Genomic DNA, 13,234 nt, shown 5'->3' on the forward strand with positions numbered 1-13,234 from the left:
TCTAAACTAATTAAACTACAAAACCCCAAATTACCCTAACAAGAATATCATAAGGCTCAGTTTAGAATCACACAACAACCATCAAAGCTGTTATTTAAAGTCAACGAAGTTTAACAAGTAAACTTGTATTACCACTGTAAAACCGATAATAAATCACCAAATAAGCATGGCAAAACACAAATTGCGTGGAGCACAAAGGTACGCCGAGGCAGATCGCACAACACACACTGATCTGTCAGATCTTTAAATCCTCGCGGCTCGTCTGGGGATTGGTGGAACTGACAGTATCATTTCGATGATGAACAGTTAACTGGACCAATAAGCAACCTAAGAGTGGAGTGAAAAGTGGAGAAAGGAGGATGAGAAAAATAAATACACATAACTAACATGGCACATAACATATTCGTTTATAGTTTAAAACTTTTTTTAAAGGTTTACATTTATGTAATAATGTCAGCGTAAGTGAACTTGTGTGCTGTTTACAGTAGAGCTACTTGAGCAATATTTTAGAGATCATGATTCAAATTCACTTGTGATCATTCTGCTAATTTAGAGGTGGTTTGTCTGTTAATGAAACCTTTAACAAGTACAATCAAAGCAGACGTTCTTCTTAACTTAAGACTTTATTTAAGCAAAGCATTGGTACTTTAAAGAAAAGTCAAACATAAATACTGGCATAAGTTTATAGTTCAGAGATAACAGATCAGATATAACCATTGATGTGTATATTATATTGAGTTAATCTCCTTAAAATGCTTCAGATGTATTGTATCAATTATATTGTTATGCCCCAGCATGTTGCAACAATTCGATAATTTATTGTTAAAAAATATATATATATACATTTTAATTTTAAAAATCATTCCACAATTAAACCTATTATAAAGATTAATTCAATTAATTAAATAGTTTTAAAATAGACTGCAGTGATTAACATTGTCAGAAACTAATAACCAACATAAAATCATGCAGCTCTTCTGAATACAGAAATGGGAAAAATGGAAGATTTATGTGTCATTTACTGCATTTATATTTGTATACTACACTATATATAGTATTTTCTTTTTTTTATCGATTTTTAGTGACGACAGCAACATATAAGAAATAGCCTTGCACAGCTCTTTTTAACTCTTGCAAGTGGTTTCCAGAAGAGCGATGTTGGTGGTTCTCCTCGAAGAAGCACTCTCAAGCTTGGCTGCTCGTTTGTAAAATGTTCTCATTCGCCACTAGGTACTCCAGCCAAGCTGAAGAGCTTACTGTTTTGATGGGTGAATCCGTAAATCGACACAAAATGCTGAACTGGTATGACGGTGCACATCTTAGCAATAGTATAAAAGAGCCTGAAGTCTTGTAGACTTCAGGAGAGTTCTTGCATCCTAGAGAAGATGCAGAACATGGAAGAGATGAAGCTCCTTTGTGTAACCAGCATACTGTTTTGTATTTTCTCTCTGACGTGTGGAAAGATTTCAGGTGAGCATCTGGTTTGTTCTCGACATATGGTTTATGTTTACTGTATGAGCGATTGTTTTGAATGAAGAAACTCATCCACCTGTTTCTCACATTCAGAATACCAGCTGGAGACGGAGAGTCTGAGTCAATGTGAGCAGCTCAGGTCTGTCAGTGCAGAGCAGGAACGTCAACATGTACCACAGTGCTTTGAGGACGGTCGCTTCAGGTGTGCTAATGTGACCCATACTATATAATAAATATATACATATGTACAGATGAAGTCCAAATTTTAGCCCTTGTGTGATTTTTTTTTTTCTCTTTTAAATATTTAACAAATGCTGTTTAACAGAGCAAAGGAAATTTTTTCACAGTATTTCCTATAATATTTTTTCTTCTAGAGAAAGTCTTATCTGTTTTATTTCAGCTGGAATAAAAGCAGTTTTAATTTTTAAAAACTATGTTAAGGTCAAAATTATTAGCCCCCTAAGCAATATTTTATTGTCATATTATAAGGCTAATGATTTAATATTAAAATCTTATAGTGCGCTATATTTAATGGTGCTCAACATAAGCTTAATACTCTGAGTATAAATGCATTTTTTCAAGATGTTAATCCGCTTTTTTTTTTTTTTTAGCTAATTTAAATGTTATGTTCAGTATCATTTTTAAATAGAACAAGTTGGTAATGAACATTTTATAGTCAGCAAAACTGATAAAATTATGCCAATAATTTATAACCTGTGACCCTTTGCATTTTAAGTGGTTTAAATGTAGCCCCCTTTGCTTCTGAGCTTGAATACCCCATTCTAGAATGCATTTAGGAAATAATTTTTTATCAGTGTAAGTCAGGATTGTTGACCTAAGTAAATTATGAAGTACACAAAAAAAAAGGAATATAAAAAACAAAACTTCTATACACTGAGCCACTACAGCCTCCATTGTAGTATTGCTAGTTCAAAGTACAGTTATTTGTTAGTCATGAACATGCTGATGAATGACAAAACTCTTTAAAGCTGGTAAATCTTTAGATAAACTTAGACTCTCAGCTGAAAGGGTTAAAACAGAAGAGCCTAGCATGAGCCTGTAAATGTAGGGGGCCTACACAAAGGGGCCCTCTGGTGAAAAAGTTTAAGAACCACTGGTCTACAGAATAAACCACTGTTAGAAAATGACTTGCCTAATTAACCTAATTGGCCTAGTTAAGCCTTTACATTGCACTTCAAGCTAAAATATTATTTACTGTCATCATGGCATCAGTTATTAGAAATGAGTTATTAAAACTATTGTTTAGAAATGTGCTGAAAAAAAAAAATCTTTCCATTAAACAGAATTTGAGGAGAAAATATACAGGGGGCTAATAATTCTGACTTCAACTGTCTATATGTGACCTTGGACCACAAAACCAATCTTATGCAGTGGTGTGAAGTAACAAATTACAAATACTCAAATTACTGTAATTGAGTAGGTTTTCTCAGGAATTGTACTTTAACAATTTAAGAAATCTGAACTTCTACTTTCACTTGAATGCGTTTTTAGTGCTGTATCTCTACTTTTAGTCCACTATTTTCTTTCAAAGGTCATTACTTTTCTTGTCTATGGTGATTGGCTAAAGTAGATGAATCAGTCCTGTGATTCTCATCTAATCAAATCACACATAGAAAAGTTGCATCATACAGAGCAACTTCAAGACACAGAAAACACAAAATCATTACACGCAATGACCAAGAGACTGTTAAAATTGCATGTCACTGATGAGAAGATGAATGATGACTGTAATCGGCAAATGGCTTTAAACAGTAATGAAATGCACTACAGAATGTTACGTTTTCACACACACACGCACAAATTGCATGTAAACGCATCAACCTTTCACAATGTAATACTCACTACTCTTGAGTAATTTTAAAGGGCTTTTTACTCATACTTTGAGTAATGCTTCAGTAACAGATACTTTTACTCTACTTGCACTACATTTTTTGGGTAAGTGATGGTACTTTCATTCGAGTATGATTTTTCAGTACTCAGTGATCCTACAGTATGTTGCACAGGTGTACAGTTTTCAACATTCGAAGTTGATCAAAAAGGGTCATCAAAATTGTCCTAAGACTTCTTTATGAAAGTTGTCTCCCACTTCAAATGTTGACTACTGTATTTGGGGAAATAGCCAAAAATGCATTATTTGAGTCAAAATTGTTGTTTTTTCTTTTGTTAAGTAAAGATTATGTTCCTTAAAGTGTTTTGTAGATTTCCTAAACAACTTTAAAGGTGATTTTCTCAATTGCTTTTTTTTAAACCCTCAGATTCCAGATATTCAAGTAGTTTTTATCTTAGGCAAATATTGTTCTATGAAAATATTGTCCTATCACAAGCTTTCCATACATCAATGAGAAACATATTTATCCAGCATTCAGATAATGTATACACCTCCATTTCCAAAACTGTACACTTATCATATAATACCTGATTAATGTACTGTGGTGTTACTATGTTTATGTAACAACATTGTAAAAATAAAATGTTTGTAGGCATGTTCAGTGTAACCATGGAGGCGGAGAATGTTGGTGTGTGAATGCAGAAGGATTGGAGATACCTGGGAGTCGACAAAATGGATCCTCAGTTTATTGTAAGCCCCTCTTCATACTTGAGCTTGATTCCATCTTTATAAAAAATGTTCTTGACATTGGTGGTTCCATCAAGAACATTTCAAATCCATGGACCTTTTACCATGCACAAAAAGTTATTAAAAGCTGAAAAGATTTCCAGGAAACAAATATGTTTTTCTTTGTAATGTGTCCTCAAAAAAGTTCCTTTTTTAGGATCCCAGAAAATGATAAAAATATGAATAAATTAAGTTTATTTGCATTTCCTTCTTTTTTTTTGTACTTTTCTATATAAAAAAAACATGGTAACACTTCACAGAATGGTCTATTGGGCAATGTTATTTATTGCATCAATGTTAGTCAATAACTGCTGTGAGCTCTGTTCTATTAAAGGGGTAGTTCAACAAAAAATAAAAATACTCTTTTTTTACTTCAAGTGATTTCAAATTTCTGTTGAATGGAAAATAAGTTATTTTGAAAAATGTTGAAATCTGTCACTATTGACTTCCATATTAGGAAAAACAAATACTTTGGCAGTCAGGTTTTCAGCATTTAAAAAAAAATATCCTCTTGTGTTAAACCAAAGAAAGTAATTCAAACAGATTTGTGACAAGAGAATAAGTAAACGATGACAGAATTATCAGTTTTGAGTGAATTATCCCTTTTAATAATAATGCAAATGTTTTAGTCATTAATAACATAAAAAATTCTAGCTCTAAATTAGCATACACTATAAGGATGCCTGAAGGATCATGTGACACTAGATTGTGAAGTGATGATCATCAATGAAATAAATGTAAAACTTTTGGATTTTTAAAAAATATGCAGCAATAGAAAAAATACTACTTTAAACCATAATAATATTCCTATGTGTTACTGTTTTCCTGTATTTAAGATTAAATAAATGTAGCTTTGATGACCACAACAGATTGGGAAAAATAAATTTGAATATTTGATCAGTACATTTTCTTTGGCTTTCACTTGCAACACAAAACACCACAATGCAGATTTATGCTACTAAAATCAAATCATTATATTTTTGTCAAATGATTATTTTATAAGAAATAATCAAAATCATAAATGAATCAACTGAATTGAACTAAAATGATTTGAAATTAAATGATCATCACACCTTCTTTCTCTCCACAGGTTTAACCACCTGCCAGCTCCAGAGACAGCAGGCACTGCAGACTGGAGATGCCACCATGGTGCCCGTGTGCTTGGACTCAGGTGAGTACCAACAGGTACAGTGTGATGCATTCCGCGGCCAGTGCTGGTGTGTCGACCAAGAGGGCATGGAGATCTATGGAACCAGGCAGAACGGAAAGCCATCCAAATGTGAGTGCACTCATTCAGGGTAATATTTATCCATTTCCCTGGATGCATTAATTTAGATCACATTCTGGAAGACTTTTATTTCCTTAAAGAGATAGTTCACCCAAAACTGAAAATCCTGTCATCATTTACTCACTCTTCACTTTTCACAAACCTGTTTGGTTTTTTTTTTTTGAGCATAAAAGAAGTTACTTTGAGAAATGTTGGAAACCTGTAACCATTGACATTCATAGTATTTATTTTTCTATGACTATAGAAGTCAAAGGTTACAGGTTTCCAACATTTTTCAAAATAACTTCTTTTGTATTTAACTGAAACAAAACTCAAATATGGAGTAAATGGCGATTTACATTTTTATTTTTGGTTGAACTATTTCTTTAAATGGCTGTTTTAATCCTGAATCTTCTGAAGTGGATGTTCTTTGTGATCGGGTGTACTATGGATCTTGACTGTAGGTCCTGGTACTTGTGAGGTGAGAGAACGGAGACTGCTTCATGGTATTGGAGAGCGTTCTCCTCCTCAGTGTTCAGATGATGGAGGCTTCTTACCTGTGCAGTGCAAGTTTGTCAACACCACCGACAGGATGATCTTTGATCTCTTGCACACTTTCAACAGGTGAGACTTCAAAACATATATAATTTTTTTAAGCTTGGGATTGGTAAGATTTTATTTTAGGGATTTTTAAAGTCTCATTCTACTGAACTTTATTGGTCTAAAACAGGGGTGTCCAAACTTGGTCCTGGAGGGCTGGTGTCCTGCAAAGTTTAGTTCCAACCCCAATCAGCCAAAACCCGGGCTAGCTAATAAAGCTCTCACTAGGCTTTCTAGAAACATTCTTGCAGGTGTGTTGAGGCAAGTTGGAGCTAAAATCAGCAGGACACCGGCCCTCCAGGACAGAGTTTGGACACCCCTGGTCTAAAATGAAGTAAAATATGTGAATTTTTGTACAATTTCAAATAATGTCAATCATTTGTAGTATATTTTGGATTATAATGTATTACTCTCATTGGAAAGAAACATGTTTATTAGTCATTTTAGTAGATCTTTTTAATATGCTGAATTTATTTAACAAGGATGCATTACATTTATTAGAAATAAAGACTTTTACCCTGTTATAAAACTACATATACTTTGAATAACATAAAACTATTAAGCAGTACAAGTTATCATTAATGAAATAGGAAAATTTTATGAAGCACCAATTCATTGTTTGATTCGGTAATGATAGTAAAAAATCAACTATCATTACAATTTTACAATTTTTTGCCAAAGCGTAATGAACCGCCAACTTATCCATATGTTTTACGCAGCGGATGCCCTTCCAGCTGCAACCCATCACTGGGAAACATCCATACACACTCATTCAACACATACACTGCGGACAATTTAGCTTACTTAACTTACCTGAACCTCATGTCTTTGAATTTGTGGGAGAAACCAGAGCACACGGGGGAAACCCACGCAAACACGGGGAAAACATGCAAACTCCACACAGAAAGGGCAACTGACCCAGCCGAGGCTCGAACCAGCAACCTTCTTGCTGTGAGGCGAACGTGCTACCCACTGCGCCACCGTGCATCCTTTACTTAAATAGTTTTCTATTTTATTATATTTAGTATATTATTGTGAAGTGTAATTTATTTCCTTTCCTCCAGTCTTTAACATCACATTACTCTTGTGATCTTTCCAATATGCTGAATTGGTGCTCAATATACATTTATTGTTGTTATTAATTTTGAGCGGTTTAATATTGGAACAATAGCGAAGTAATATATTTATGTAAACATCGTTTTTCATAACCCTTAGATGTAAGTTCAAAGGAGTTGTATACACTGAAAAAAGGATTTTCTGCTGCTTGTTCAAACTACTTGATTAAAATTAGCTGAATCAACACAACTGATGTTTTTTTTTGGACTACTTAATTGTTTTATGTTTAATCCACTTAAATGTATAAAAACAATTTAGTTAATTTGTGTTAGGAGAACAGGAACATTTTTACAGTGTATATATATGAAATTAAAATACTTTGTTGCATTAAAAATAAATTGTAATTTTTGCCTCAGTTTAATGGTTGCTCTCTGAATGAAAGTATTCATTTCTTTATATATGTATTTTGAGTGTATTTTGTTTGTTTTCTCATATTTTCATGCTATTCATAATATAGAGATTTCCTTCTGAAATCCATTTAAGTGAAGCTAGACGCCTGTGTCTGAAAAGCAGGCCAAACTCTTCATCTTTAACCACTAGACAGCAGTATTGCGTCAGAGGAAGCATTTGTAACACTTTTCCTATTTCACCAGTTTTCCTACTTAAACCATTAGACTTCTCAAGCACTTTACAATGCATCTGCTGCAAATGACTCATTTAACTGATGTTTTTTTTCTTGACCAGACAACCAGAAGTGTTCCAGACTTTTAGCGGTTTCAGAAGGGCTTACCCAGAGCTCTCTAGTTATTGTTTCTGTGCAGACAGTCGTGGAAGAGAGATGCCAAGCACAGGTGAAACACACTTCTTTACTTTCACTTCAGGTTACAGAACTGTGCCCACATAAATTGCAGTAAACATTTTTAACTAAGGGTTTTCTCTTAAAACCCATTCACAAATCTGCTGCGACAAACTTTCACTAAGGAATAGAGAGAAGTCAAAGGGTTGAAACTGAAAATTCTCTCACCGTTTATTCAGCTTTCACTTGTAACAAACCTGTTGGAGTGTCTGTCTTCTTGAACACAAAAGAAGATATATTGAAAAATAACCATTATATTCCATAGTAATTTGTTTTTTTCCCACTAAGTTTACAGGTTTCCCCCAATGGTTGCAGGTTTTTAGCTTTCTTCAAAATATCTGCTTTTGTGTTCAACATAAAATAGTAACTATTGAGTAGATTTAAATTTTTGCGTGAACTATCCCTTTAAGCTAAGAGCAAGGGAGTGGTCAACCTCATCCCTATGGATGATGTCAGCATGTTTATTAAGTGATTGGTTGATAGCTGTATTCAAATGTTTAAAATGTATGCTAATTGTCATCATATAAACAAGTATATGTTCAGTTACTTATATGTTTCATACATGTGTGCTTATAAACAATTAGCAGATGTGCATATGAAGAGTTTTAGTTAACAGAGTAGATTAATCTTGGCTTATAGTAAGGCATGCAGACGTTACATATTCATAGTGAAGTGGCTTTATCATAATACACTGTAAACAATGCTGGGTTTGTGTTGGGGCAGTATGAATAAAGTTAACTTATTAGTTTTTACAAATTTAGTTGGACTGACCACAAAACAATTAATTTGCACCCCCTCCCCCACCACCACCACCACCTAAATACGTCTTTTTTGATTGTATGCTTGTGATTAGGAAGATACCTTTTTAAAAGCTTGTTATTAGGGATGTGAATATTGTTATTGGACAATAAGCACATTTAACTCAATCGGTACTTGTTGATCTGGCCGATCTCATGAACTGATCACAAGTGGTTGTTTACAATTTTACAAGCTGAGGAAGATGCATGTGGGTTATGCATCAACAGCACTACAACACTTTAGAAATGTTTCCAAATTACATTATTAGTCATTTTTCTTACCATTTTTAATCTGTTTTATCTATTTTCTTTTTGTAAAGTTGCTTCTGACCATTACATGTTTGCAACATCATTAATTTATTATCTTAGGTAAGTGAGATCTCATACTTAAAGAGTAATTGTGCTTATGCTATGGCAAAGTTTTATAAAGCTTTAAGAATCAGAATCAGTACTTTGTATTGGCCGATTACCATGACAAGGAATTGGTACACGGTATCGGCTGCAAAAATCTTGATGGGATCATCCCTACTTGTTATTGTTAAATGTTTTTAAATTGTTTACTTCTTGAGACAGATTGCAGACAACAACCATTTTAGGATGTTTAGTCATTTGGTCTTAGTGATTCTGGAGTCCTCTTTACTAGTCTTAGTCCTATATCTGCAAGTTATGAGCTACTTTTAACTTTAATAAGTTTTGTGAATACAGACCCTGATGTATTAATATAACAGTAAAATGTCAAGTTGCTGTGTGATTCAGTGTTTTCATTCCAGGATTAGTTTGTCTTGAACACTTGTGACTTTTTTTGTGTGCTGCAATAAAGATGAATTATTCTGAGTTTGTTTTTTGCAGGTGTGGAGCTGCTGCTGGATGAGGTTTATGACACAGCGTTTTCAGACCAGATTGCAGGAAGTACATTTGCACAGTCAAACATGTATCGGATTCTACACCGTCGATACCTTGCTGTCCAGTTGGCCGTGAATGGAAAATTTAGATGTATGCATTTTGTTAAAAAATAAAAGAATCTTGATATATTGATGTTTTTTGAATCAGTGAAAACCTCTAAATAACCTAGAAGATATATACCTTTGCTTCTAAATGAAATATTTTATATAAAATATTAATTACAAAGGTTTATGTTTATATATCACTACTAAATAGTTTTATCAGAAGTCATGAACTTACATTGCTTTTTCATAAATTTTTTTGCTCAGAAAAACAAACGTTTGTTTCATTGATGTTTTTATTGAAAAAGAGAAAAATAGTTAATATTGCAATGCAGAAGTAAAATGTACCTCTTATAAAATTACATCTGAATACTTACCCAACCTTTATATCTTAAGGTCCCAGCCCATGTGAGAGTGAGCGGTCCGCAGCTTCTCAGGCTGGAAATTCCTTTGTACCCTCATGTACCGACAATGGAGCGTATGTGCCAACCCAATGTCAGTCTGGTGGCCAGTGTTGGTGTGTGGATACTTATGGCAAAGAGATCTTTGGCACCCGGCAGTATGGAGTACCAAAATGTGGTGAGTTTGACCTTAATTGCATTTGTGTAAATATTATTTTCCAGAATTATGTGCCATTTTCTTTCGGCTTAGTCTCTTATTTATCAGGAGTCGCCACAGCGGAATGAACCGCCAACTATTCCAGCATATGTTTTTTGCGTAGCTGAAGCCCTTCCAGCCGCAACCCAATACTGGGAAACACACATACACTCTCACATTCCCACACATACACTCATACACTACAGCTAATTTAATTCGTCTAATTCACCTACAGTATAGCGCATATGTTTGGACTGTGGGGGAAATCAAGAGCACTAGGAGGAAAACCCATGCCATGCAAACTCCACACAGAAATTCTAACTGGCCTAGCTGGGATTAGGCAACAGTGCCATCCCTTGATATTATCAGTCAATAACATTATCAAGTATAGTTAACATTATAACAGGGTACATTAAAACTACATGTATTAGCACACTATGAGCTGTAATTAGTTTGTAGTCTAGAGTTTGTGGTGCTGTAATTGTACAATTAAAGCAAGACACTGCAGGTTAATAGAGTCATAAAACATTAAGAATTCCAAAACTTTTTGGATTAACTTTTTCTAAAATCATATGTTTAAACATGCAAGTAAGGCATAATTCATCTAAATATCTGATCATAGGCAAGGCAAGTTTATTTATATAGCACATTTCATACACAGTGGCAATTCAAAGTGCTTTACATAAACAGGAATAAAAGAAACAAGTATAAGAAAAATAAAAACAAATAATTAGAATGGTAAAAAAAAAATAAAAATAAATAGGCATAAAAACAGATCAAATGTGTTATAAAAGAATGAAAAAGAACAGAAAAACATAATAGCGCGATCTGTCGGACGTAGCACAGTGCTCATTCAGGAAAGGCACAGCTAAACAGATGTGTTTTCAGTCTTGATTTGAATGTGCCTAATGTTGGAGCACATCTGATCATTTCTGGAAGCTGATTCCAGTCGTGAGGGGCGTAGTAGCTGAAAGCCGATTCACCCTGCTTTGACTGAACTCTTGGAATTTCTAGTTTATTTGATCCTAAAGATCTGAGTGATCTGTTAGGTTTGTATTCAGTGAGCATATCTATAATGTATTGAGGTCCGAGGCCATTTAGTGATTTATAGACCAGTAATAATACTTTAAAATCTATTCTGAATGTAATAGGTATAAAAGTATACTACAAAAATCTGAAAAAATGGATGAATTTAGCTTTTAAGATGTTTGTTTTATTTTGACATATTAGTCAAAGGTTTTTACTTTTTAATCCCTTTTTAAAATACTATGATCAGCCAGATCAAATATGTCTTTCAAATATTTTTATTTGATAAATGCTGCAATGAAGAAAGTTTGGAGAAAATGTCCTTAAAATATATCAAATGTCCTGTATTTGAAGTCTACAGACACAAAATAGTTTTAAAAAAAAACAATAAACTGAATAAACTCTTTTCATTAATCTGAATAAACACTTAAAACAAAATCTCAATTTACAGGTGCTTGAGAAAGCATTGGTCACACTTTACAGTAAAGGTTCATTATTTAACATATTTACTAACATGAACGACCAATACTTGTAACTTATTTATTAATCACAGATCAACATTTACTAATATATTACCAAAATCCAAATTCATGCTTGTTAGCATTAGTTAAAGCACTGTGAGTTAGCACAAACCAACAATGAACAACTTTATTTTTATTAACTAACATTAGCAAAGGGTGTCACGGTGGTGCAGTGAGTAGCATGATCGCCTCACAGCAAGAAGGTCACTGGCTCGCATTTCTGTGTGGAGTTTGCATGTTCTCCCTGTGTTGGCGTGGGTTTCCTCCGAGTGCTCCGGTTTCCCTCACAGTTCAAAGACATGTGCTTTGGTGAATTGAATAAGCTAAATTGGCCGTAGTGTATGTGTGTAAATGCTAGAATGTATATGTGTTTCCCAGTGTTGGGGTGCGGCTGGAAGGGCATCTACTGCGTAAAACATATGCTGAATAAGTTGGAGCGTTATTCTGCTGTGGCGACCCCAGATAAATAAAAGGACTAAGCCGAAAAGAAAATGAATGAATGAACATTAAGCATTAACAAAGATATATACTGTAAAAAATGTTTTGTTAATTGTTTGTTCATTCGACAGTTATTCGACCTAAGCCTTCTGTTAGCAGTGTCTTGATTAATTCTAGTCATTGTGATTAAAAGCATATCTGAGTGATTTCACCCATAAAGGGACTAGTGAAGCAAACAAATCAAGATGTTGATTTACCTGATTCTTGTTGAGAGAAACATTGAGGAAGGTTGTGCACTGATTAATGTTGTATATCTTTATTTGTTTAGGCACTGGAGTGAAAGACTGCCTGTCTGAAAGAAGACAAGCCCTCTCCAGGCTCTTTTATGGCCCAGCTGGGGACTTCAGCGAGAGCAACGTGTTCTCCCCTTCCAAAGACACCGTCTCTTTTCTTGGTACTTGCAACCCTGAATTCCAGGAGCTGTTGGCCAACTCTGGTCTTCTCCAGTCATTGCCAGAGTTGAAGCGTCCAAAAGTCACAAACATCCTGGCAGATGTTCTCCAAGGGATGTTTCCCTCTGGCGCTCTTGCCTTGAAGGCTTTAGCTCTCACTCCGAATCCCAAGAGACTCCAGGAGAATCTCTTTGGAGGAAAATTCCTGAAGAACGCTGGAAATTTCAATTTCTCAGGCACTGTTGGAAACAGTGGCACATTGAGCTTCAGCCAAGTTTTCAGTCAGGTTGGTCTGACCCAAGCTGCGACAGACTTAATGCAGTTGGCCAAGACCTTCACAGACAACTCTGAAAATCTTAATCTAGACCAGGAGATCTCTGATGCATTTGGTCGATCGGTAAACCTGAAAAACAACCAAGAAATGATTAAGCTGGTGTCAATGGCTCTTGAGAATGAAGCTTTTCTTTCTACACTTCGAGTAGCCATCAAACAGTTGAAGGCAGAAGAAACCACCGAGCTGGGTCCATTGTTTCATGACATTTTCCAGAAATCAGATGTTTGTAAGCCTGTGT

At 34.6% G+C, this 13,234-nt stretch overlaps 1 protein-coding gene across 1 annotated transcript in view; it reads left to right on the top strand.

The window, feature by feature from the left end:
* The first annotated feature begins 1,246 nt into the window (after positions 1-1,246).
* Positions 1,247-13,234, top strand: part of tg (thyroglobulin) — a 70,558-nt gene continuing 58,570 nt past the window's right edge. The window contains exons 1-9 of the mRNA XM_056475831.1: positions 1,247-1,470; positions 1,567-1,675; positions 3,975-4,072; positions 5,199-5,387; positions 5,840-5,999; positions 7,776-7,882; positions 9,534-9,677; positions 10,025-10,207; positions 12,539-13,234. The exon at positions 12,539-13,234 is cut by the window's right edge and continues 342 nt beyond it. Coding sequence (XP_056331806.1) covers positions 1,386-1,470; positions 1,567-1,675; positions 3,975-4,072; positions 5,199-5,387; positions 5,840-5,999; positions 7,776-7,882; positions 9,534-9,677; positions 10,025-10,207; positions 12,539-13,234 — 1,771 coding nt within the window. The 5' untranslated portion in view covers positions 1,247-1,385. The remainder of the gene's footprint in view (positions 1,471-1,566; positions 1,676-3,974; positions 4,073-5,198; positions 5,388-5,839; positions 6,000-7,775; positions 7,883-9,533; positions 9,678-10,024; positions 10,208-12,538) is intronic.

This window comes from Danio aesculapii, chromosome 16 (assembly GCF_903798145.1).
Source record: "Danio aesculapii chromosome 16, fDanAes4.1, whole genome shotgun sequence".
NCBI classification, from domain to species: Eukaryota; Metazoa; Chordata; class Actinopteri; order Cypriniformes; family Danionidae; genus Danio; species Danio aesculapii.